Source organism: Pithys albifrons, chromosome Z, assembly GCF_047495875.1.
Source record: "Pithys albifrons albifrons isolate INPA30051 chromosome Z, PitAlb_v1, whole genome shotgun sequence".
Classification (NCBI taxonomy): domain Eukaryota; kingdom Metazoa; phylum Chordata; class Aves; order Passeriformes; family Thamnophilidae; genus Pithys; species Pithys albifrons.
In genome coordinates, this window is record NC_092497.1 from 51,519,331 (window position 1) to 51,545,820 (window position 26,490).

A 26,490-nucleotide genomic window follows, 5' to 3' on the forward strand; every position below is an offset into this window, starting at 1 on the left:
CATCTTTTAAGGTAATTTCCCAGCTCTTTAGCTTTGTAACAGGTTCTTTTATCCATGGGAACTTGGAGCCATGGACTTGGACTGTCCTAGTGGTACCAGCACATCTGAGAGGGCTGGGTATAGGCAGTGGGTCTGTGAGCTGTGGGTCAATCTTCAGCTCACTCAGAGCAATCCTCAGCACCTGTTGGATAAAATTACACCTTAAAAGATTTCACAGAGGTGGGTGTAGGTGATGAAAGCTGTTTGAAGAGCAGCTGTATGTATGTGCTGCATGTAAAGATGTCAATAAATGTACAGTGGTTGTTGCTGGCAGCATCCAGGCTCTGTCCCCAGTGCCTGTGTTCAGAGCCAACATTAGGGGTCTCTCTTCACCAAAAATTGGGATCTCAGAGCTTTCCCTGCCCAGCCCAGGGCCTGCCTGCCATCAGCTGCCCCTGGCAGGACTGGGGGAGTGTCACACCTGATCTGCACACAGTTCTCAATTGAGCCTTTTAAGGGCTTTCAGAGGCTCTGACCTCTATCGTTAAATAAATCACTTGACTGCATCTCATTTTATGGGGGTTTCTGGTATTTTATTTCTTGGTCCTCTTTGTCATGGGTTACAGTAGTTGTGGAGAGAAGGGAAGAGGAGCAGAAGAAGGAAAAAAGGGAAAAGGTGTAACTATGTTTACATAAACAATATTTAAACTATTCTTGCACAAGGATATTTAAGCTTCAGGAGGGACCATATTCAGAACTATTTTTTCACACAGTTACACACAATCTTCAAACATACACCATCCAGACTATCCAACATCACACACCTATAGCTAATTATCAAGTAATACATATTTCCTAAAAATTGCAAGATCTAAACACTCTTAATGCAACTTATTTTAACTTTATAAAAGAGCTCTATTAATGTTACTCAGCTGAGTTTCTGCAGCTTCATTTCTTGCTTCTGCCCCAGCTCAAGGTCTCTAGACAAATTCCATTCTTATCTTGGCAACACCTGCAAATTTGTCTGTTGTTTGCCAGCCTGAAAATGTGTGAATCCTCCAACAGGTGAGCTGAGCTCCTGGTGCTGGAGGTATCTGGCCATCCCAGGACCAGTTGAGCCAGGGGGTGACACTAGAGCCTGAGTGGCTCCTACGCTCTGGGGGGCTGTCCCTGCTCCCCAGAATGAGGTGCTGCACTTCCCCCACGTGATGAAAATGCTGATCCAAAATCAGAATCTGGGTCTGTGGTTGCTCCTGCAGAGCCAGAGAGCAGGACCTGGTGTTGTTTAGCCTGGAGAAGAGGCTCAGGAGAGACCTTATCAGTTATTAAACTACCTGAAAGGGTTGGACTTGATTTCGGAGGTCTCTTCCAACCCAACTGATTCTATGATTCTATGATTATGATTCTATGACCTGCATCCCTGCCTTTATTCCTGGTGGAAGGGACACCTGTGTGTGGCACACAGGAGACAGCCCCTGGCACCCAGAGCTGGTTTCACCATAGCTTTGAACCCAAGCCAAGCCAGACCTGTGGAGAGCACAGGTGACCTGGGGCAAGTGCACCCTGAGGGCTTCCAGGGCTTCCCTGGGTGTCTCTCCTGCTGCACTTTCCATGTGCAGAATGTGCTGCCTCCTGTGAATCCCTGAGGAAAGCTCTGGTTTGGCTGTAGGTTAAACTGAAGATGTGTTTAAGTGGGAGCTGAGCCAGACCCTGAGAGCTCTCACTGTGCCAGTTGTGATTTTAAAGTGAGATCAAGTGGCTGTGCTGCAGCTCATGCTTTGGTCTCCTCTCAGAGCCCCTCCCACGCCAGGACCTGACTGCTTATGAGCACACTCATTCCTCTGAACAAGGCTCTTCTGAGCAAAAGGAAGGACAGAAAACAAAGCACACACATCACAGTAACCTCAGAAATCATCTCCCCTTTTCATCTGTGAGGGCCTGGATCCAAGAGTTGCTATTCTGCATTTACTCCACAGCCTGGCACAGGTTGCTAGCAGTCCCCATCACCAATGCAAAGCAGCCTCTCTGCACCCCGGAGATACTGTAATGAAGTTTTTGGTGAATTTGTAACCTCAGAAATATTTTATTGGAATTCACACATAAACAGGCAGGTATTAGAAGTGCAGACATCAGCAAAGACTAATTTACATGGGATGCAGTAAGTTTATAAATAATAGGGGTGCAAGGACCTGGATGGCCAGGTCAGAATACTGGGAAAGCCACTTGGTAGCACTGGTTCCTGCAAATTGCAAGGGGTGGTATTTACAGATTTAAAACTGCCTGGATGCCTTTTCATTCTCTATAACATTAGAACGGAAACAGTTTCATGAGCTCCACTGAGCCAAGTCCTGCCTCCATTTATATAAAATTCATTAATGCAATCCAAAGCAGAATCTGCCCCTTAATCTCTTTTAAATTAAAACTTGAATTTAGAGCCTAAGGCCTAAGCTTAATTTGACAGAAGATGCTTGTACTAAGTATTCTCAGGCTCAAGCCCAATATTGGCTACATGATCCAAGGTAAGTAACCTGTAGAAAAATGATCAACACACTTGCAGGAGTTTAAACCAGAATTGCTGGATAATCTTCAGATGTCCCCTCAGAAGTCTGTTTTTAACTTCAGCTCTTGCTGCCTTTCATCTCCAGGAACTTTATACATTCCAAAGCAGTGTCTTCAATGGACTTTGATGAGCCGGTGAGATTTGCAGCTAAGTAAGGCATCACTCCTGATGTCACTTGATTGAAGTAACACACCTGTTTGAACAAAAGTCAGTGAGACAAAAAAGCCTGTGGATTGCAAGAGTTAGCCATTTTTTGCAGAGCCTAGATAAGCATCCAAGTGTTTATGGATGTGAATAGAAACACACAGTACTTCTGAAACTGAAGGCAATAATTAGCAAAAGGAATATCTTTTTTACAGTACTTGAGTGATCTCAGTGTCCTCAGATCCTCAAGCATCTGTAGGTAAATGTACAGAGCAGTGCAGCAAGAAACATTAAATATGACCTGTTAAATATGTGTGCTTTGTGAACAAAGCTGTTGCCTGGAAAAAATAACTGCAGCCCCTGGGAGCTGCTAAATATTTTCAGAAATGTAGTTTTTAAATGGAAAAGTTTTAGCCTTCCCATGGAAAAGTAAAAAAAGAACATTGTCACTGGTCCAGAGATGGGATTCAGATTGTGTGACTTCCGGCATCTGAAAGTTAAAGTCAGGAATTTAATCTGAGTCAATTCCTTGGCCAGTGAAGAGATGGACATCCCCAGAGATCGGTTTAATGCACACCTGCTAGAAGTGTGTTTTAAGAGTGGATGAATGACTCTGAAGGTGCACAGCAAGCTCCAGTGCTTAGTTTAGATCTCATTCCTGACAATCAGATCGGCCAAAGTTGGGCAGGGCAGATTCCACAAATCAGAACTGAACTCTGGGGGAACTAACCCACTTTAGGTTGTATTTTGGTGCTGCCTTTGCAGACTGTCAGTGACATGCACAGGTGATGCCCCAGAAAAGGAGGAATTCCTGAAGCCTCAGAGCTACTCACAGTGCAGGAGCTGCTGCTCTTCCTGTGGATCTGGAACCCAGCACAGAGGATTTCACTCCTGGAGAACTCCGGGGACGGGGGCACTGCCCTGAGGGTCACCGACCTCACAGCCACTGTGTAGGGCTCTCTGCAGGGCAAGGGCAAGCATCAAATACTCCTTCTTGGTTAAAAAGATATCTGGAAGTGTCTGCACATGCACAACTGTGCCAAAGGTGTCACCTCCACATGAAGGCAAACCAGCTCCAAACTGTGCCTGGTGAAAGGCTGAGCTCTCCTGGAGTCCCTGAGGCTTCATCACAGACCCCACCAAGGAAAGCCACAGGACAATCACACACATTACAACACCTTTTAATTCATCCTGCTCTCCACAACCCATGTTTACAGAACCAGGGAACAGCTCTCGCTAAGAAGCCCCAGCAAAGGTATTCAAATTCATTCAATCCCCTTATGTGGAGAGGAAAAGCAAGCACAGTACAGAACACTGCCTTTTTCTGTTAACTTGAAGGATTACTGAATGTAAGAAAAGAAATTGAGAATAAAGAAGGGTAAGTTACACCAAATGGTCCCATGTAGCTGTGAACAAAAGAACAATCTAACAAAAAATAAAATAATGATAATAATAAAAAAGCAATGTATGTTAAACTGATCAAGGGACTTGGCAAAATTAACAGATACAATAAATGTGTGAGGTTTAAAGCATCTCCTTGAATAAGAAGATCTCCAGAATTACATTGATTGGGAGTACAAAGTCACTTTAAACAAATAACAAGACAAACTGCCAGTTTGGAGCCTCAGCTTACTGACAGAATCTCTGGGCCATGATATTTTTCCCAACTTGCCTGTTTGGAATTCTGGCCCATTTTCCTGCAAGACTGACCACTCCCATCAGAGAAGCAACACTGGACTATGCTGCAAATTCATGATGGTCTTGATTTATTTCACTGCACCTTCACAAAACAAATCTGGTTGTACAAACTCGGGCATCAACATACTAATCCAACTTGTCAAAAAATAAAATCTTTGTCACCCAGTGACAAGAGAAGGTCAACAGAAATGAGGAAGTGCTCACAGTGGAATGTGAAAGCCCCACTCACCGTGGCTTGCAGGGTCGCCTCTGAGACACAAGAATCACAAAGTCTCTGGGTTTGTGGCCCCTTCTGGGGGGAGATGTCACATAATATATTTTCTCCTCTTCACTCACAGCCTGTAGGACCTCACAAGTCCTGCAAATACATTTGGCACATACCTGATGTATGCAACAGCATCTCTTTTAAAAACCACAGTGCAAACGTGTTCCACCCTAATCTTAAACCTTTGATTTTCTTGCTCAGGCAGCAACAGAGAGAGGAACACAGACTGAAAAATTTAGGTCTTCTGCAACACTTCATCAACACAGTATTTCTTCAGATTTCACTTGTTACAAGCAATAAGCTCAGCAGATACTGTATTTTTTTCAAATATCCCTAAGTTTTCACTTTTACCTTCTGGTACGAATCTTTCAGGATTTAATAATTAGCTGAAAATGCTTCTCCTTTAAGAGAATATCCACCAAATCCAATTAGCATCATATTAATTGAACTGTCTGTAATCACTATTCTACACCATCTAATGTAAATAAAACCCCTCAAGCATTTTTTACAGCAATTCAAAGCCCTAATCCTGTTCAGAGACACTTTGAAACATTTTCTTTCTCCTGAGAATATGCATTTTGAAGAACCCCATTTCTTGATTTTTCACTTCGACTGTACAGTGAAGCTGAGCATCAGTGTCCCAAACAACACCAACATAAGGGAATCTAGGGTTTTCCTTAACCTTGACAGAGAACATGAACAATATATCCACCTCAAACTGTATACAATTTGAAGTTCTTACTTGAAACTTTTTTTATTTTTTGTTTTGGGAGTTTTTGGCCACTTTTAATATACACATGTCTGGCATGGAATTGTGTTCATTTTGGAAAAGGATAACTTCTGTCCCAACCCTCTCTTTTGACAGTCCAGGACATCCATAATTTGCAATCAGACTAAACATTAACCAAATATTATTTTTCTGGTAAAAAACCAAACCCCACACTTTAACTAATGAATCTTTGATGTCAACTTCTTACAACAGTTTCTTCTTAACTGGGTGTGAAAGTTACAAGGTTTCAGGAAATGTTTGTGCCAGAAAAGGTTTGTTGTCAGTGGACTCAAAGCCTTGAAAAAGGCAAGTTCTTACAGGAAATGTTTGTCCCATTCTTGGCGCAAGGTGAAGTCGGACAGAAGGGAGAAAGCCAGAGGGGATGGGATCTTCACTTGCATTTCAACCTTGAAAGACAACACATCACCCTCCTCATGCGTCCATATTTTTATCTGGAAAAAAAACAGCAGGTGAGCATGTATTAAATAAAAAAAATCATTGAGATGAGTATTTTAAGGATATAAATGTCACATATCAGACTTTCTCAGGGGTACCTATGAAATTCTGGATGCCTTTGCTCATACAAATCAGCCACACCTTGGCCCACGCTCCCTTCTCATAAGGTGGCTCAGCATTTCTCTTTCCAAAATACCCAATTTTTTCCCTTCTCTGTGAAGCAGGGCACCAACAGTCAATGATATACTGAAAAACTATTTCAGCACATTGTTTTGCCTGTCTTGTCCCACTATTTTAGTATTGTCTTGATTTTTTTGGGTCTGTTTCTAGTCATAGGCCTAAACACTAATACTGCGAATCCAAAAGGAACAACTTTTACATAACAATGCACACAAAAGAAGGGTTTAGCACATTCCATACATCTGTCTAGTGGAACCAGATGGGTACAAGAGTGCTTAGAATTTGCAGATTTAATTCCCAAGATGGTGTGATAAATTGCTTCTAAAATCCTGCAGAGTTTTAACAGATTTTCATTTCTCAGTGATACAAAATTCATAACCTTCATCATTGCTGTTGATTTTCTTGACTGGAACAACCTACACATGGAACTGATAAATTTGTCATTATTAGAATTCCTTGTGATTTGTATCTGCTCTCACTCAAGTCACTTACTGACCAGATGCAACAGCTCTAAGCAAAGTTTCACGGCCTGTGATGTGCAGAGTGTCAGACTAAAACACTGCAACAGCCTTTTCTTGCCCTAAAACAGCTCTGGATCTATAGAACTTCAAAGTGATCTGCCAGTCACTAAACATATTTCAGAAACGCAGCCTTAAGAGATACCTGATGTCTCTGGATGGTTTGGGGAACACACACAGCAACTGGGTTGACACCAAGTTTTCCCAGCTAAACTATCTTGCTTGTTTTCTTAGCAGCATCTTCCTCTATTGGAAGCTGTCGGATTCTGAAAAAATTACCTTCCAAAAGCAAGAGCCTGATAAGCTTAAACAGTAAACTTTGGTCAACAGAGGCTGAAACAAAATCCCATCACTTAGAACAACAAGGCCTGTTGATGTTCAGCCATGTTGATTAGCTGTCTCTGGTTCCAAGATAAAGATGGACTTTAAGACGAATATTATCAATTCATGTTGAAACTTTGTTTCTCTCTTCCCCTCATGTAAATCCCTGAGATAACAGGACAGTGACTGTTTCTGTAACTTAGCAAGTATTGTGTAATTCTCTAATTAAATTAGCCCTCCCTGGATTGCCATAACTCTTCCTCCCTATTAGAATGTACTGTTCAGAAACCTTAAATTGCATGTTGTTTGTTCAATAAAACATTCCGGTTTTCTTCCCCATGACTGGGATCGTTACTATTGACCTTCACAAGAAGCCAAATTACTGGCTTACACAAATTCCCTTGCTGATTTTGAGTTCATAACACTGATAAGTGAACAGAGAGATGCTTTGCTTACAGACTTTTGTAACCTTTTAATAGAAAAAGGGTCAGAAGTAAAATAAGTGAAAGGAAAAACATGAATAAAAGAAGTGTCAAGTGGCCTGTTGAGAAGATAGACTGAAATACTTGGTATATAAATTACTGTCTGACTGGCAGTGTGCACTTGGGACTACCCCAAGATGGTGCCCTGCTACTCAGAAACCTCTGCAGAGCTGCTGAAGGCAGTGTATGGCAAACACACAAGTCGTATTGCTGTTCCTCACCCAGCTCTGGTGGTGCAGCACAGCTAAAGTGGCTCTGCAGTTACTCCCCAATGATGCACTTACATCATCCAAGGTCCTGGTTATTTCCCATCCTGGTTTTGCTGCCAGGTGTGCCAGTGCTGCTACATTGCTGTAACTCAAATATGCCTGAAACGTAAGACACATGTCTGAAAATGAAGGGGTAAAAACACATTTCACTAAATGCTGCTCCCCCACAACTGCAAACAAATGTTTACTTTCCTCTTAAGTGAAAACACAGCCCAGTAGTTTCTGAATTAAACATTTCCAATGCGTTGATTATGTGCTCACATGGCTGTTGGCAAAGCAACCTTAATTAAAGAACAACAAAATACTACTTTCAGCTTCTCCAGTAATAAAGCAGTGCAGGAAATCTGTGACCATCAGAGATGATACAGGCAACCTCTCAGACCACTAAATTAATGGTTTTGTCCCTCTTCCTCCTAAGTAATTAGAATCTACCGAAAATTAACCTCTTCTTTGCTATCAAGCTGTGGTCCATCTTGGCAATGGCTTTGCACAGCAGGCTCAGAACAGAGAAAGTGCAAATATATCCATTATTTATGCTTGGCTACATTGGATGGTGTTCTCATTTAACCACCATATAAAGAGAATACAGCCTTAGAATCTTTAATGACAGGTTTTAGTTTCATAGTAAATGAATCTTAGGTAAGCCATTTTTGTCATTGTGTGCATGTGTACATTCATTCATTTTTCAGAAAAAGAAAAATCTGCTTCAAACAGTGGAGATGCCTCTGTTAACAGCAAATCATTTCCAGCATTGTAATTCTCAACTACTTATTTTTTCATGTAATGAAAGTCGATGAATGAAAATTTCGGTGAGCCACTGAGATCTAAAATGCAATGGAAATTTAGCCACAAAAACTGGACACTGAAAAGTTGTCTGTAAGTCCACCTAAATTCAAATTCATCACTACTCACTGTATGACACACAGTCTATGGCCTAACATTTGCAAACCAGAAACATGTGCCACTTGGTGAAGAGTGTCTGGGAATGAACACATGATTTCAACTCTTTCCCACAGAAACAAAATTTATGCTGTTCCACTGTTTATCTCTCTGTTGGTATCTCTCCTCTGACTTTTACCATTAACTAAAAGGCTTCCTTACAGCAATATTTTTTAGAAAGTCAATGGATGGATAAAGGGAAATAACGAACCCCCAAATTAATTCCTGTACAGAATTCAGGTTTTCTAACAGATACATAAATCTGCAGGAGAACATACAGCTCACCTGCTTAACAGACCACTTGTTCAATGTGTCTATCTTAAAGACATTCTTTTACCTTGTATTAATCTTACCCTTAAATCAATAGTGAAGCATCTACTCTTATTTTAAGAAAAATTACGCCATTTTCCACATTATCCATTTCTCATGACTATCATAAAAGAGTGCAAAAGATCCACCTGGGGAACTGATAGAGCCTCTACAACTGTTTTACACACCAAAAAAGGTGTAAAAACCATATTTTTATGCACCTACAGATTACCTGATTGCTTATCTCCCAGGGGTCAGAAGGTTTGTCTCCTTTAGTAGACAGCATGCATTTTCTAAAACACAATTAAAAAGAGAAACAACAGCATAAATTGATTCTTTACATTTGCTTCTATGCATGCTATCACCTTTCATAGGCTTCAGTGTCTTTTAAACATTGGTATTTTATCAACTTTTGGATGCAAAGAAAGATGGAGAAACAAAATAACCTGTAGGCCAAAGTAATTTTGAGACAAGTAGCCTCTAATAATTTCAGTGCAATTGAAACAAAATTATTTGGAAATTTAAATAGTGTAAGATGTATATATATTTTAAGAAGACTTTGATTACTAATTAAATAATCAAGTTTTTTATAGGATACGTTATAAAATTAACTTTTCAAAATTAAGTCCTCCTTGTAACCCAACTATACCTGGCAAGCTGAATCCTCCTTCGGGCAATAGCTCCGTGGTATCTCCTCATACCATCCTTCATCAAAAGTCAACCAGACAGTAACACATCTGATTATTTTAGAATAAAGTCTAAAAAAAGACAACTAAAATTATTTATTACAGATGAACAAGTGCCAGAGAACTAATGCAAGTAAATAAAAACTGTGGTCTGTACCTCACCTTTCCCCACGTTAACCTGAGTCAGTGGTTTACTTTTGCCTTGGTTATATTCCCTTAAATTTGAAAAAACAATGTGATAAAAGAGTTGTATCACAGTTGCCTCGTCCTAGTGATTTTTGGTCCTAAACCAGTGGCAGCTGTGCAGTGAACACACACATTCTACTCTTTCTAAATGTGCTACCCACCAAATAAACTGTTAAGCCAATTCATCATCATTTGGTGTCCAAAGCACGAAAGAAGTATGGAAAAATTTTATTCTTTTAAAGTCAGTTTTTCCTCCTGAAACACCCTGCCATGTGCACTAGTGAACATTACTGCTTCAGTTAGCACACAGGAGACCTTGATTTATCTGTCTAGTTGCCATCCTGTAAAAGATAAGCTCCCCTGATGTTAAATAATCATTTCATTTCTGCCCCTGCTGGCTCTCTCAAGTTGTTGTAACTGGAGCAGGAAGGGCAGTGACAGGTGACATCCCACAAAAAAATTCAACAAAGTATTAAAATGGCTTAAGTGCTTCATGAACCACTTTCATGTTGAGATCTCCATGTCAAAGGAACTGGAAAGCCCATCCCTGTCATGGGATTTGATTCCTACACTCTCAGTAACTCCGTTTCTTATCTTTGTGAAGGCTTTAGAAAAATGATTATTCACCAATAGTGTCCTCTATAGTCAGAGGAAATTGCAGAAAATATAGAAACAGGTGGAAAAAATTTCAAAAAGCAGATTCTTCCCTGTCCACCAACTACCTACAGAATTTCTAGTGATGACTACCCTGCAGTGCACCTCTCAGTTTGGGAAGGCTGATACTAACAAAGACAAATCTGTCACTCAAGGCAAACATTTAATTAAGTGTCGTCACAGTTTGTTGTGGTGGACATGGGTTGAGGGTGTCACACACAAGCTAATTTATTAAACTACGTATAACACACTTAAAGAAAGAAACTAAAGACTAAAGAACAAAGAAACTAAAAAGTCCTTGCAAGTTACATTATATTTCTTCTAAATCCCACCCATGGTCAGTTTTCATAGGTTTATGACAGTGCCTCTAACTTCATTACAGCTTCTAATTGGATGTTACCCACTGTCCAGATGTCCTTTTTTTGCCATGAGAAATTACTTACACACATTTCATTCCCATAGCTTGCTTCTCTCAAATCCCTTCGTATCTCACTTTATTTTAGTTAACTTGCCAGTTTTCTCACAGCTTTAATTATCTTTCACTGTTCCCATCCGTACAAGAAGGTACCACGCTACCCTAGACTGAAGCTGCCTGCAGCTTCAAAACCTTCATAATTCAAGAAATCTTCATAATCCTCACAATTGAGAAGTTTTCTTTTCTGCAAGAAGATGCTTTCTACTGCCCTGCTTGGTCCTTGCTCCCCCAGCAAGGCTGCAGTGACCACCTGTGGCACACACAGGGAGCTGGGCGGGACCACAGCACCTCAGACTTGCATCCCTCCTGCTCCTGAGGGCGAGAGCTCACCTTGGTCATGGGTCTGACTCTGGGGAAGGGGATCAGTTCTCCCTTGTCATTCACAGCACTGAAAATGAGGAATGCACTGTTGATGTGCCGTGGCTGGTCCTTGATCCACTCCTCGCAGTCATAAGCCTCAACACGGACACCAACCTCCACACTGAAAGAAAAATTTAAATTATTGAACTACTACTGCAAGTGGTGCAGAAGAAGCCCTGAGACACGCTGAAAAGGACTGCAGGGCACCCAGGTGTGCAGGAAGCCTGACTGCAATACCTTCTGTAGCAAACCAAATTACTTAGTTTGAACAGACACATTTCAGAAATAAATAAAAGGTGGCAGGAGCTAAGTAGCACTAATAAAAATAAGCAAAAACCAGAACCCAGATTTGTCAACAGATACCAAGATGGGAAGATCCCAGCAGAATCTTGAGAAGAATCAAGAGCTCTGGAACCAACCTTGAAAATCCCTGAGTTTCAGAGGAATATTTACTGTCTGTGTTTGCAGGAATGAGATTTGATTTCAAATGATTCTGTGAAATGATCTTGAAAATGAAAGTCAGAGAATAATCTTTTTAAAAACTTTCACTGACAAAAACAAAAGAAGAAAGCACATACAGACAGATAGTTTTAGATATAAAAATATTCTTCAAAGTTCCAGCTGAAAAAGTAACTCACTCGGGAATGCACATCCTCCTCATGGCTGAAACCTGAAACACACAGTTCGGGCTGATGCTGGAGAAGTCAAGGAACACAAGCAGATGAGGAGTCTCACCTGTTGTGGAAGGTGTTGTTCACAATTGCCCTGAAGACCAGGCGGTCGCCCACAAAGGATGGTCCCCAGAATTTGAACATGTTGACTGATTTCAGGACAGGATACAAACGACAAAGGCGGCTTAGAAAGGAAGGAAGAGAGAAAGCAAAACACACATTGATGCTAAAGAACCTCCTTTGTTAGGTTTGGGGTGGAAAGTGATTGCAGCAACAAGGTTTGCATGACCCAGAAGGTCACTGTGTTACACTCATTTATTCCATAATCCACTGGAATACAGTGACCATGTTCAGCTCCAGGAGCACATAATTTGAGCTTCAAATATAATAATGCCACTTATGTCAAGCTGTTTCCTCTTCAACGCACTTTACAAACACCAATTAATTCTCACTGCTTGATACTACCCTCTTTCAGAGTCAGGCCATGAATCCCTTACCTACAGAGTAACCACTCACTTCACAGAGTTTCATTAATTTCTGTATGACCGCATGGGGAGGACGTAAAAATGCTGGATCCTAAAGCTTTTGAACAATTAAATGAAACCTGAGCAGAAAGGTTGAGTACCAGAAAGAGTGTTCAAGCAAAGCAATGGCAGTCTATCTATCCTTTTTAATATTTGTACTTCTTTTTGCTTCCTTGCCAGCATGTTTTCTGCTAGTGTGATAAGAAATAAGAATAAAACACTACTCATGTAGTTGCCAGGTGCAGTTTGTGTAAATGGGATCTAGTTTGCAAGCTCTCTGGAGTGGGGAAAATTAGGTTTCTTCATCAGTTCTTAATGTAGTCCAAGCCCTTCTCTTTCTACTGGGATCTCTGTGTATCACAGAACAATATACAATAATGCCATTTATTTTTAGACTCTGAAAAAACACATTGTTCTCAGTGAGAAGCCCATGTGCACATCTGAGAATAGATTTTGCATTGTGCTGTTTTTAAATCCAAAAACATAGTTTTGTAGCACTCCTTGCTTTTAACTCAACTGCATTTGAAAACCAATGTACCAGTATCGTTAAATGCACACAATTATCTGTAGCTAATTAATTGACTGGTACATCTATTTAATAGTCTAATACATTCAAACGACTTTGTAATGAAATTAAGAATAACTTGCTGTTCTGATTTAAAACACTAAACATTGATTTTATTTACAATGTTCACTATAAAGATGCAAACACAATATTATTGAAAATAAGAGAGGAGCAAAACAGAAATCTGGCCTAAATATTCACTTTTTCACGGAAAACTATGCCCTAAATACTTTTACTCCAAATATCAGCAATGAGAAAGGACATTAGTCCAACTCATATTACTAATATTCAAATGGTTTTATGGCTATCTGCAGGATTTTCATGTATTGTTCAGCCAACAAAAAGGTGTTGGGGAGGAGAGAAAAGCAGAAGGAGGGTGACTAATCTTTAAAATGCCCTTAGAAATTCATTTGTCAAGGGTTATTCCTCCTCCTCTGTTCCTCCACCAGAGTTTGTGGCCATAGCAACTCTCACCTGGCACCTTCAAAGGTCAGGTATACCTCTGAGTGGCCTCATAAAAGTATCATAGTGAGAATAGTTATCTCTAAAGCCACACTCTGACACCACTCAGTATTCCTGAAATTTTCACCATGACAAATCATGTTTGACATTCACCAGCTCAAAAAAAATTTGTTCAATGCTCAGTTTCCTGATATTTTCCTTCTCTTTTAAAATCTAGATGTGACTCTCATTAGCAAAAATTTATCAGATGAAAACAGGTAAATATTTTAGGTCACATTATGGCAAAAATCTGCACCAATCCCTTCAAGCCCATGGAACTGCACACTGGGGTAAGGTCAGTCACTGATGTTACTAAAACAAGCTGTTTATCCAACTGCTACAGAAAAATCTCTTGTTATTGGTACAACTACTGGCTACAAATCAAAACCACATGAATAATGAATGGCAAAGCCATTTAATTATTAAAGTTAAAAAGCGAAAACATATCTAACATCCCTGCGGTGAATTAGGTCACTTGGTAAGCAAGGAAAATCCAAACTGAAACTTGAGTGGTGCTTACAAAGAAGTTTTGTATGGTATCCAAGAACAGGAAGGGAGAAAAAACCAACAGTTTTTTCCAGGAGGGGAGGAATTAGATGTTTTTATGACCAGGCCACACTGACTAGCACTGTCACAAAAAGTGCTTTGTATTTTTTACCTGGTGATGTCAGAGCTCTTTAAACTGCTAAAAATGCTGCATCCCATAGGATGTGGGACTCATGGAGACTGAAAGGTCAAGTGACTTGCTGAAGGGTATGGATCCATTCTGTGTGCACATCAACAAAACAGGATCTGTCTATTTTGATCCTTCTTCTCTGACTCATTTTCCTTCTGGCCTGAGGATCTGCAGACTAACTCTAGAGGGCTGCTCATTTTTGGATACCACTTGACATGGTATTGGTTTCATCCTGATTTAACAACCAGCTTTGTTTTTAAAACACTGTACCAACCACAAGGAGGGGAAGCTTCTGTTCCTGTGTCCAATGCTGACTTTCTGCAGACTCCCAGGAGGATGACACAGCCTCTCTGCCCTCAGGGTCTGCATGTGTAACAGAATAATATCTGACTCTGACAGTGGCTGTGGGAGCTGTACCACATAAATAGTTCAAAGGCCTCCTGCAATGCGAGCAGGAAGAAAAGTCACAAAGGTCTGGGGCTGTTTTCTTCAGGAAATAAATCCCTGTGATACTCTTAATAACAAACCCACATCCATTAATAACCATATGCACACTTTGTGGTGTAGGAAGTACCTCGCTGAAATACTTGCCACTGTCTCCATCCAAGCCATGATCTGGCCACCAAAAGTGTTCCCATGGTGGTTTGCATGAGGAGGCAGCACAAGCTCAATACTCTGCACACGAGTAAATTCCGTTGAAACTGCACCTTCCTCTTCAAAAGTATCTGAAATATGATAGCAATGTATCAGTGAATTCTTTCAGAGGAAAATACACCCAGCTACTGAAGTGTGCATTTGCTTCAGACATGGTGAAAATAACAGAAAGACTCAGAAGAACCAGAGCTCTGTTCATAACTTACTCAAATGTCTTTCAAAGACTTTGCCACTGTGTGTGATTTGCATCTGTGCAAATGTGTCTAATGGAGTATGGCGTGATTGTGTCATAACGTGTTATAAATCTTGTGATTACCTGAGACAATACAGAACAGATAAAGAGAGAAACAAGGATCTGAATTGATGATCACCTTCCATGAGCTGAGCATTTCCAGTATCACTTTCAAAGTGTAGCCATACATCCTCACTCTAGTTTTTGTTCTCAGCCATGTTTTGTAGTAAGAGATTTAGGCACAAGATTACGTCAGTCATTTCAAAAGTACATATCTGTGCTAAAGCTGCTTGACCCGAGTTGTACTTCTGACTTTCACCATTATTAACTAAGTTTATGATTATATAAATGTGTGGAAACATGTGACTTAACTTGCACTTTGGACCTACCTAACTCGTGGCCCAAGAGCCACTCAGCATTCCAGCATCACTTTCTGGGTATGACTTGTACCTATTTTGCTACCCAGCAGCCTTTACATGCAATGTTCTCTCATCTCTTTTCCCTGTTTTGCTTGTAAGAAGGTGAATTAGTACTGTAATAACACACTTGAAGGAAATTTCCAGGAAAAGCAGTGGAGACAAAACCCATCAGCCTCTGATTTGTCTGTCAGGGCACTCAACTGTGCCCTGTGAGACAAGCACCATGAAGACAAAAAGCTTCTTTGCTTGGAGCAAACAAGACTCTTAAGTTCCACAAAGCCTTACTGAATTGTTAAGACTAGAATCTATGTTTTCAACAGGTTTAAATGTCTCCTCAGTAAAACCACATAATGCCTGTAATTTATACATGGAGCTACATTTTGCAAATACCAGAGTATTTTCTTGACTGCTGTGACTAATTTCTTTTGCAGGGCAACATGGCAACCTTTCAGCACAACTCTCTTCAAGAACAGAAATTAGTGTCAGAACTAAAAACAAATCTGTTTCTTGGCTCAGCTTTTCTAAAAAAAATAGTTTAAAAAAATAGTTTTTACCTGTTTTGATCTGCATGTTATGAAATTTCTCTTCCTTTTTGGGAATGATTTCAGGGTATAAACACAGTTCTTAGCACTTTTTCAAATCATGGACATAAACCTGAGTGAATTTTCTCCTTCTATCTACAATACAATGAGTGTCACAGGACTATATTACTGTATTGCAAAGCTCTGTGAGCTGTTAAGACTTTGCACATGGAACCTACATGAACATCTGCATTTCACATCTATTTAGTGCATGCATGGCTTTCAATCCTGCATTTTTACATCTGGAATTCCTGAAAGACAATGAAATGTCACTCTATGAGAGTAGCTGTCTTATGTATCTTCACAAATGTGCCTTTTCTACAGGACACCACAACCCCAAGGAGATCCACGTGTTTTGTCTGCGGTTTTACTCCCTTCCTGCTGCCCACAAATCTTTTGTGCATTCTTTAATGATGAGTACAGCAATCACCTTCCTTACTACTCTCCTGCATTAGGTTCTGAAAGACCTGGAAATAGCCCAGTCGGATTCTTCTCCTCTCAATAGCCAGGCTGTGCTCCAGGTGGTCTTCTGCAGACAGCAGCTTTACAGGTTCTAACTCAGCCTATGCAAAGGAAAAAAGAAAAGGCACAACAGTTCTTAATTTCACATAATCATAACAAAGTGCACTTTGAACTTAGAATGGCATCATCGTTTCTTGCAACCTTTTGCTATCAACTGTCCAAGATAACAAGCTTCTTAACACAAACAAGGACAGAGATTAAAATTTGAGCAATCTGCATTATCCATTCTGCATTATCCTTTCAAAATCATTCATCAAAACTCAGTGACAAAGTGCTTTTAAATGCAAACATCCAGGAGAGCACACACAGTTTAAGACAGTCCTCACTTAAGGGAAAAAAAAAAAGAGAAAAAGAAAGACACCCCCAACTTAATATGAGGGTTTGAGAGTTGAATTTTTGTATTAGAAAAATAATCCAGTTGCACTGATCAGTGGTGTAAGTGCAAATTCCCATGTATGTCAGTTCAATGACAAACTGAATCCAAACCTCTGCTAGCCTAAGAAAATGATTACATTTGCATCATTGCAGCAGAGGTGCCACTGAACAGAGGGTTGTGTGACTTGTATACAAGGTCTAACCTCAGAAACAACACACCAAGCACTGCAACACAGGCAATTTCAATATTTGGTGTCTTACAGTGGTGCTGCTACTGTTTCTCTGCCTGTGACTCTTTCCTCAAACCCTCTTGCCATCTCCTTGCCTCCTTTCTGGTTCTCCTCAAGAGCTTCCCAGCTGTTTCTGGATGGCCCAGGTAAAAGATTAAGATGGTGTGTGTGTAGTGTTTCTCTCTCCACAACTTTACAAACAGTTGTTCAGAAAAGCGGATTTGAAAAAAACATTCTTTGATTTCTCCAAGACTTTGTGATGGAATTTGAACTGAGCTCTCAAACTCCCTCTGGGACATTGCTGCCTTAAATCTAATCTTAGTTAATCACCATCAATTTAATCCTGAATTAATCTCCCTGGAAATTTAGGCAAAAGGTAAACTGTTTGATGCCATGGGTATGATATTAAACCAATAATAAACAATTTTATACTTTATACTTTTTCAGTGCTTTCAAGGAAGCAATTTGGTCATTACCTTTCAAAAAACAGGTTGGACTATAGTTTTGGTAAAACTGTTCCAGTCTGTTTCATCTGTGAACTGTAAGATCTCACCACAGAGGAGAAAGCAAAAATTATTGGATATTTTAATGGCTCATGGGATGACTCTACCAGTCTCCAGTGGATGTTAAAAAGGCAGATGCACTGTCATAACATGTTCAACGAGGCAGGAAGGGCAGATATATGATTCTTGTCACATTCGAGAAAGTAGATTTCTACATACAAAGGGAGTTTATTAGAAGAATCTGGGGAATATTTGGCCTTTCTCATAAGAAAAGTTTAAAAGGACTGTGCCTGTCTGGTACAGTGGTGTGAAGGCCAGCAGTGCCGTGACTGATTTCTAAATGCCTCCAGGGAGCAAAACACTGGGGAGAAGAAACAACAATGGCATGAAAACTAATTAACATAATGGGCAAAGAATTAATTTAGATTGGAAGCTAGCTTAAAAATAATGCCTTCTATCTGAACAGTGATGCCTGAACAACCTCCTTAAAAAGGAAGTGAAGGATAAAGAAACCCCACACCCACACCATTGCAGGATTTAGGGCTTATTTAGATCAGCTTCTGAAAAGGAGAGACTGTGGAGAATCACAAGAGTCCCTCTTCCAGTGCTTGCCCGTCAATACTGCAGCCCTTACTCCAGCTTTATGAAGAAGAAATGTGCAAAAGAAAGTGGAAATAATAATAATAATAATAACAACAACACCACCACCACAATAATAATAACAAAAATAATAACAATAGCAATAATAACAACAACAACAATAACAACAACAATAATAACAGACTGAAAATTTCAGAGCAGAGAATTGAAAACAAAACAAAATGAAATAACTCTATAAAGTCTGGACTTTGTGCTCTTTTCCTATTACTGATCAGAGTAAACAGGCATGAACATTCTTGGCTGTGTTTCACAATCAGAAAGCTGAGTTACTTCATGGAAACTCAGTCATTTCAAGCTTAGAAGAAAAATGAAAGAATACCTTTCTAGCACCAACTGGTTTGGCTACATATGTTGCATATGCCACACTCACAATTTTTTCAACATTAGTCAAAACATCCTGTACTGTAACCTTGATGCCAACCTATAAGGAAGGGAAAAATAAAGATCTTTACATCATTGTCAGTTCAGTTGAGACAAGACAGTGCAGTTTTTATCAAATTAATCATGTCCAACCTTTTACACTTAATATGGAAAAGGTAAAAAACTGCTCTGCTATGACTGATACATCTCTGAATACATAAGAACATCACAATGTTGCTGAGCTCTGAAAGGTTTTTCAGTACAACACTGTTTATGTATGTTTAGCATCACTTGTAAGGTAAAATAAAACCCAGACACTTAGCTGTAGTTTTATGGATATTTCTTTCCATTTCCTTGTGTGATACTTGGGAGTCCCCACCTGAATCTTTCTAAGGTCTGTACAAGCTAAAAAGACTGTCTGAATGTACCTAACACAACACTTGAAGTTGACAAACTGTGTTTATCCTGCCTGACATGCATCAAAGCTTCTGATTTTTTCTAATATTTAGAGCCTTTTGGAACACACTATCTGTGAGATGCTTCACTCCCCAGTTAATATTAATGGTGTCTGGACTTGGACAGAGTGCAGAAAAACTACCCCTATGGTCCTGATTTTAATTCTGATTTTCAGTTCTTATTTTCAATTTTCTGATTTTCAATTCCGATTTCAAGTCACTTGGCAATGCATTGCATACTTGTTATTACATGAAGAGTGAGAACATGTTTACACCTGAGACACCTAAGAGATACCAGAGGTTTCAAAAATACTTAGGACTCCACCTGTTCAGTGGATCTCATCTAAAGGCTACTTAGAGACCAACAGCTTTGGACAGTGCCAGCCTATCCCATCCTGTCCATTACACCTGTCAAAGGCTTTAATTCTTCAAGGTCCAATTCCTGCTTTGACACAGATTATTCTACAGGAAACATGTAATTATAATATTTCAAAGTCAGTTTCATTAGATAGTGTTATTGTACATACTTGCACAGATATCTGGAACAAATAAATCTGCACCCTTATTGTGCTTCTGTCCTGCTCCCACCACTGCTCTATTCCTTCAGGACCACTGGGAATGAGTGGTAATCTCTTACCTCCATGCTGGTTCTGAATGCCCTGTTCACCTTTGTTTTGATGGTAATAATTTGTCCAACCCTGTTAAGAAGAAAAACACTTTAGAAAAGCAAACATGCAGCTTTGTAAGGGCTTGAATGTGGCTCCCTGGGCATTCCTAACAGTCAAGAAAATCTCAGTCAGTTGGAGTGTTCCACACTGCACTGAAAATTCACTGAAAAAGTTAATTTTTTCACTGTTTTCAATTTAACACTGTTATTCACCAGTCAGACTTCATTTATGCCGAATAAAATTAGTTACTGAGAGAACTCAATAACCTTTATGCTGACATTCCTTCTCCTGGCTGATGAATGACCCAGGTATGCCCCAGGCTGCAGGTACATCAAGACATTTTGGCTTGGATTCTGCTTTTGCTCAAGAGCACATCTTGCTGTGAATTACACCAAATCACTGATCACATCCTGCTGCAAAAGCACAAAGACACGTTCCATGTGCATCTCTGGCATCCTAATCTGCACACATGAGGAGATAATCCCAGGACAAAAAGTGCTCTGTGATGCCTTTGAAGGATGCAGAAAGAATTCACATTCCAAGTCTTGGCCAAGAACTGGGCTGCATGTCCCTTCTGTCCTAGCAGAATGCCTCTGAAAAACTCTCTTCCCCATTTACCTACATAAAATATCTAAACAGAATTAATTCTTCTTTTATTTGTATTATTGTATTACATTATGTATTATTGTGTTATCTATTAATTATTTTAATATTTTTATTATTTAGTCAAGTTTTTATTGTTGTTATTATTATATAATCAAATCAAATTTAAATGAGGGAATACTTTCTTTCCTTCTGGAACTTCTAAAGTACCTGTCACGTGTTGATACCAAGAGTAAACCTTGTGTCCAAACCTCTAAAATCCCAACATGAGGCAATGCTGGGAGGATGGAAGGAAGGCAGTTTCCCCTCCAGTTTTCCCATTGAGCAGAGCAGTGAAAGAACACGTTGTGCATGGTAAGTCAGTCACAGCCAAAATAGCTGGGCAACAGGGCACTGCCTCCAGGAAATTTAAACTGACTTACAACTGCTAAAGATCAGCCTGGGGCAGGCAAAATGCTGCTAAACTACATCCAACACTTGTAGGATTCTGAAATCCAGCTTACAGCAAAAAGAGCTAGAAATCTTAAACAGCAAGCCCTGGTCAACAAGGCTGAGAAAAATTCCATCACCAAGAACAGAGGAGGCTTGGTAATGCTCAACTTGAAGATAAACTCACTCCTACCTTAACATAAGAAAAGAGTCTAGAATGAATGTTATCAGATCGTGTTGTAATCCCCTGCTGTCTTCCCTCCATAAATTCCTGAAATTACCATAACCCTTCCTACCTATTAGCATGTGTCTCCCTGAAACCTTAAAAAGTGGTCAAGTGTTCAATAAAGTATTCCGGTTTTCTTCCCCATAGCTGGGATCGTGTAGTTTTTTGACCGTCTCAAACACTGATGTAAAATACAACTCGGAGCACTTGAGTATCCGTGAAATAAGCACTCACAGCTAAGGATTAAAAAATAAATAATTTCTTCCTAACTTAATGAATAGGGTTTTGGCATTTAAATTGCTTCTTTCAGTGCCAGAACTATGAAAGAATTGTTGCCAAACACTAGAATGGGAAGTAGGAAACCGCTTCCTTCGCAAGACCAGACAGAAGCAACAAACTGCTCAGCCATTTTCCCTTTCTTGTTCACATTCAAGAACATTTGAATGTTGGAAGCCTTTGAGAAGACAGTGGAAAAAATTAAGACCATCTGCAGGTACACAGCCCTCATTAGCTTTAGAGGAAGGTGTTCAGAAGGAGGTTTTCCATTATTTGTCACAAAACAAATGCACAATCATTAAGGTATTAGTTCACAACTGCAGAGCTCACTTTCAGAAAGGAGAATGTTCAGAACAGTAGCAATAGATAGACAGGGACAGAAGTTACATAACACCACACTCACACTTAAAAGTGCCAGGAACTTGACAGAATGAACTGACTCTGATTCACATACAAAACACTGACAAAATATAAGCAGATGTAATTTACAATCAGATGTAATTGGAAATCAGTACCACTGAACTGCTGCCTATTCAAAGACAAAGGAAAAAGGATTTTATGATGGCATAAAACCGAGTTTTGAACTATAGACAGTTGTGGAAATTTCGGTTTCCATGCCAGCTGGAAAGAAAGAAGCACAGAAGACTTAATCCTTACAGAGCATTTAGTAACATGAGTTAGGTAAATTAAACCTTTCAGTAAGTGACTTACTTACAAAGCATCTTGTTAATTTACCAGAAAGAGCAGCAAGAGCTCTTCTATTTATGTAAGATGTTTGTATAATCAACTAGGATATGGTAAAATTTAAGAAATGGCACAGAAAGCTGCAAACAGGATGTCAGGGATGACCTGAAATTGAAAAATAATTTCTTTAACTGCTTCACAGTTACCAGACCTGTGCCCTAAATTCTTGTAAAAATTAAATATCGATATTACCAGTGGAGACATATCTGGAAACTAATTTGAAGGAAAGGTATTTCCATTATATTTCAGAAGCTCTGTTATGCTCTCAAGAAGCATGACAGGAAATTGCTCTGAAGCTGCTAAGTCTGAAGTATTATGCCTAAAAGAGAAACACTCCCCTGATTTTGATTAGTTTTCACAGACAGGATTTTTTCCCTAAGGACAAAATTAAAAACACAGGGCAATTTCAGGCAGGACAAACACTTCAGTATTGTAAAACAGACCCAAGAGATTATCCTTTGAGTTCTAGATTTGACATAATCATGTTATTTTCTTTATCACTGGCTCCAGTTCTCATCCTAATGGCTACTCCTCAAAAAATGGTGTGAGTGGATGATGATTTTACAATTGTTCTGCAAACAGCTTTAAATTGACACCACCTGTACCTCTGACAGCCAATGGTGCTTTGTTCGCAGCCAAGACAGCTGCATGTGCATTGGTCTCTGCAACCACGTCTATCCCATCTAAGCTGTCACTAATTCTCAGATTACAAGGTGTAAAAACACACAAAGGAGTACAAAGTAGTGGTTTAAAGTTAATGTAAAGACATGATTTAGGAATAAAGGTGCTATTTCCTCTTAGAGTGTCTTTTATCCCTCTGAACATCCTGAAAAATGGCTAAAAAAGTTAAGTCCTGCATTATCTTGTAGACTCAGTTAATTCAGTGATCAATGAATGCAGAACATCTCTGGTTTTTTCTAAAAAAGCTGAAAGAAAGAGATCGTAAGAAACAAACTGGAGGAGCACTTGCAACAAAAGCATTAATACAGTAACTTTATAGACATGCATTCCCTATCTAACAGAGATAAGTAGTGGCCTTCAGCATTCACTTTCACTACAGCCACAAATTTCTCATCTCAGCTGCCAAGTCACAGTAACAACAGCTTATTTCTGACCAGTGAAATTGATCTGTTTTCTGGGTGGGTCAGGCTATCACAGGCAGAAAAGAGCAATTTTAGGACTTAGCCCTGTAGGTTTGGCGAGTTCATCAGTCTGCTATCTCAGATTTTACAAAGTCACAGTTATCTCTGCCAGAACCCCTAGAATTGACTGTTGTCAGCTGGTTCTGTACCTGGCAGCCTCCTCGAACTGTATGTCATCCATGGACACTGCCACGCAGGACACACCAGCGTGTTTCTCAGCTTCAAAAGAGACACAGGGGCACAGTTACCACAGTGACCTGTTCACCTGCAGACTGTGCATGACACAGAGACCTCACCAGCGGATCCCAGCTCTTCCTGTGAACACCAAAACGCAAGTCTGCAGGGAGCCCCTTAGGAAAAAAAGAGAAGCTAAATAAGATTAAAGTTAGGGTTTATCGTGATTTCATGGTAAAGGATATTCATTCTTTAGGGTAACATCAGGAGGTGAGAGGAGGTGACGATAATGATCCTACTCAGTCTGAAAACCTCTATTTAAGGTCTTTCTCTAAAAACAAATATTCTGGTAAGAGAGTGTTAACAAGCATGTTGCAGGACAGAAAGAGTCACAGACTGTTAACCAGCCTACAGAAATCTCAGGATTCTCCCCTCAAAACAGTGTGTCATGAATATCAGCTGGAGTAAACTAGTGTGGGAGTTTTATATCAGCTGAGGACTCAAATACAGGAGAAAAATCTGCTGGTTTAGTGTGGTCACAGCAGTGCAAAGCAGGTAAGTACATGTCCTCAGTGCCGTACAAAAACTGCAGAAATTAAATAAAAACAAACACAAACAAGATTTTAAAACATCAAACCCAGTGCTTATTTACTATAAAATATTATTTCCAAATTTTGAACTGTGTTCTTCATGCATTTGGTAGTGAAAAAAGCACATCCTTTTGGTATTAATTAATACAAAATTAATTATTTATACAAAATAATATAAATATTAATTAAGTTAATCTGGAAAAGGTAAACATTTTCTTTACTATTAATACTTACTATCCTGATAGTTAAGTTTCTATAGCAAGTGACTGTGATATATTATTTAATTGATCATAGCACCTAGAGCTTCCAGTCAGAAGTTGAATCTCCACTGAACTAGGAGCTGTATAAACACAGGGAACCTCTGCTCCGTAAAGTTTCCTGAGTGACAGAGGCAAAGGACTATCAGGAAACCTGTAAAAAGCACTGCACAACAGGCAGGAGTCCTCACTCCTATGCAGTCCCATATTTTTCGTGAGCATTAAAAGAAAAGTTCTGGGGAATGTGAGGATTTCTATCCGTATGTGAAGAGTTCCCTTTGAAAATACGAGGCGAAACAACAGTCCTTCTCAAAAAAGCACTGCTGAGGGGTCTGTCACTGAAGGGCTGAAATCAAATCACTCCTTCATAAATCTAAAAGAAAAAAGTGTGATTGTATTGGGAGGCCACCACATGCTGGGTGGTTTGTGGGTTATCGTGTGGGACAAGTTCTCCAGGATCCCAAGTTTTTCCATATAGGAAGGGTGGATGGCATGAAGCTGCTTCCAGGGATGAGCTCCCCGAAAATACGCACAAAGGTCTCATTATGGGCTGCTAATGTATGCGCTGGGAGTGGAGTTCACTGGCCTTGGGCTGTTTGTGCTTGCCATGCCACTTGTGCTTCCACAAGTCAGCTAAAAGTTAGTTCCAGAAGTTAGTGGGGAGATTTTAGAAGTTTTCAAAGCCGAGTTACGTCAGACACCGAGTGCTCTGCATGCTGTTTGGATTGTGGTTGTTTCACAGAATCTCAGGATCACAGAATTGTTAAGCATTGGAAGAGACCTCCGAAGACCATCTAGTCCAACAGGCTGCCAAGGCAGGATCATTATTCTTTTTTTCTGTCATCTACGTGCCAATAATCTTAAATTAGTATTTTCTTTTTTCTCTTACTTCTCGTTTTCCATCCCTTTCCCCCCTCTTCTGTTGCCCTCTTTTTAAAATTCCCCTCACCTTCACATCCCCTTCCTTGCCCTTCCCTGCGTCCTGACGTCCTTTTCCAGCCCCACGAGCCTCTTCACCCTCGTGGTGCCTGTTCCAACCCGGTCCCCCAGATCTCCGGGGCTCCTCCAGAGGGACGTGGAGCTCCTGGAGCGGGTCCAAAGGTGATTCAGGGGCTGGAGCATCTCTCATAGGAGAGGCTGAGGGAGTTGGGGCTGTTCAGCCTTGAGAGGTGACCCCATCAATGTGCGAATACCTAAAGGGTGGGTGCTAGGGGGATGGACCAGGCTCTGCTCGGTGGAGTCCAGCAACAGGACTCGAGGCAATGGCACAAATTGATGCTGTGTCGGTGCAGGGGCAGGTTGGTATCGGTAAAGAGCCCTTCCCCCAGAGGGTGCTGGGCACTGACCAGACTCCCCAGGGCAGTGGGCACAGCTCAAAGGCTGCCAGAGTTCCAGGAGCGTTTGGACAATGGGACTGGGACAGGGTGGGATTGTTGGGGTGTCTGTGCAGGTCCAGGAGCTGAACTGATGATCCTTGTGGGTGCCTGTATGATTCCATGAGGAAGCACTTCACTGCGAGCACTGGAACAGGCTGTCCAGCGAGGGTGTGGAGTTCCCTTCACCGAGATACCCCCGAAGTGCCCAGACACAGCCCCTGCCATGCGCTCAGGGATGTGCGGTGCCTTCCTGACCCATCCTGAAACCTCGAACTCTTTTTCCTCCCACCATCTGAATCCTTCCTTGGGGGGTGAGCTGTCCTCCTGCCCCAGCTCGGCTGTGTCCGCGGTGTCCATACCTGCGAGGCAGGCGGCCGTGTCCATCCAGCGCAGCAGCGGACCCGCGCTGAGCGCCCCGCGGGGCCCGACGTGTGCCGGCAGCACCGCCCGGGACAGGCACAGCTCCATCGGGAATACCTCAACCCGCCCGGCACAGGCACAGCTCCATCGGGAATGCCGGATCCCGCGGCGGCCCCGCACCGGCATCGCCGCCCGTCGGGACGGGGCGGGACCGGCCCGCCCCGGAATGGGACGGGACGCGACGGGGTGGGACGGAGTGGGATGGGATGGGACGGGACGGGACGGGCTGGGCTGGGCTGTGACGGGACGGGACGGGACGGGATGGAATGGGTTGGGATGGGATGGGATGGGATGGGATGGGATGGGATGGGATGGGATGGGATGGGATGGGATGGGATTGACGGGGATGGGCTGGGACCGGCTAGGATTGCCACCTCTGGCCATGAGACCGGGAACAGGGGACAGGA

At 41.0% G+C, this 26,490-nt stretch overlaps 1 protein-coding gene across 1 annotated transcript; it reads right to left on the reverse strand.

The window, feature by feature from the left end:
• Positions 1 to 570: 570 nt before the first annotated feature.
• Positions 571 to 26,220, reverse strand: ACOT12 (acyl-CoA thioesterase 12). The gene is made up of 15 exons (XM_071580345.1): positions 26,023 to 26,220; positions 23,416 to 23,485; positions 19,816 to 19,876; positions 18,683 to 18,784; positions 16,504 to 16,636; positions 14,762 to 14,912; positions 11,986 to 12,105; positions 11,221 to 11,371; positions 9,539 to 9,594; positions 9,122 to 9,182; positions 7,657 to 7,740; positions 5,734 to 5,867; positions 4,611 to 4,739; positions 3,517 to 3,643; positions 571 to 2,732 (listed from the first exon to the last, which is right to left on the reverse strand). The coding sequence occupies exons 1-15, from the start codon at positions 26,207 to 26,209 to the stop codon at positions 2,598 to 2,600; spliced, it is 1,701 nt and encodes a 566-aa protein (XP_071436446.1). The 5' UTR covers positions 26,210 to 26,220; the 3' UTR covers positions 571 to 2,597.
• Between the last annotated feature and the right edge of the window lie 270 nt (positions 26,221 to 26,490).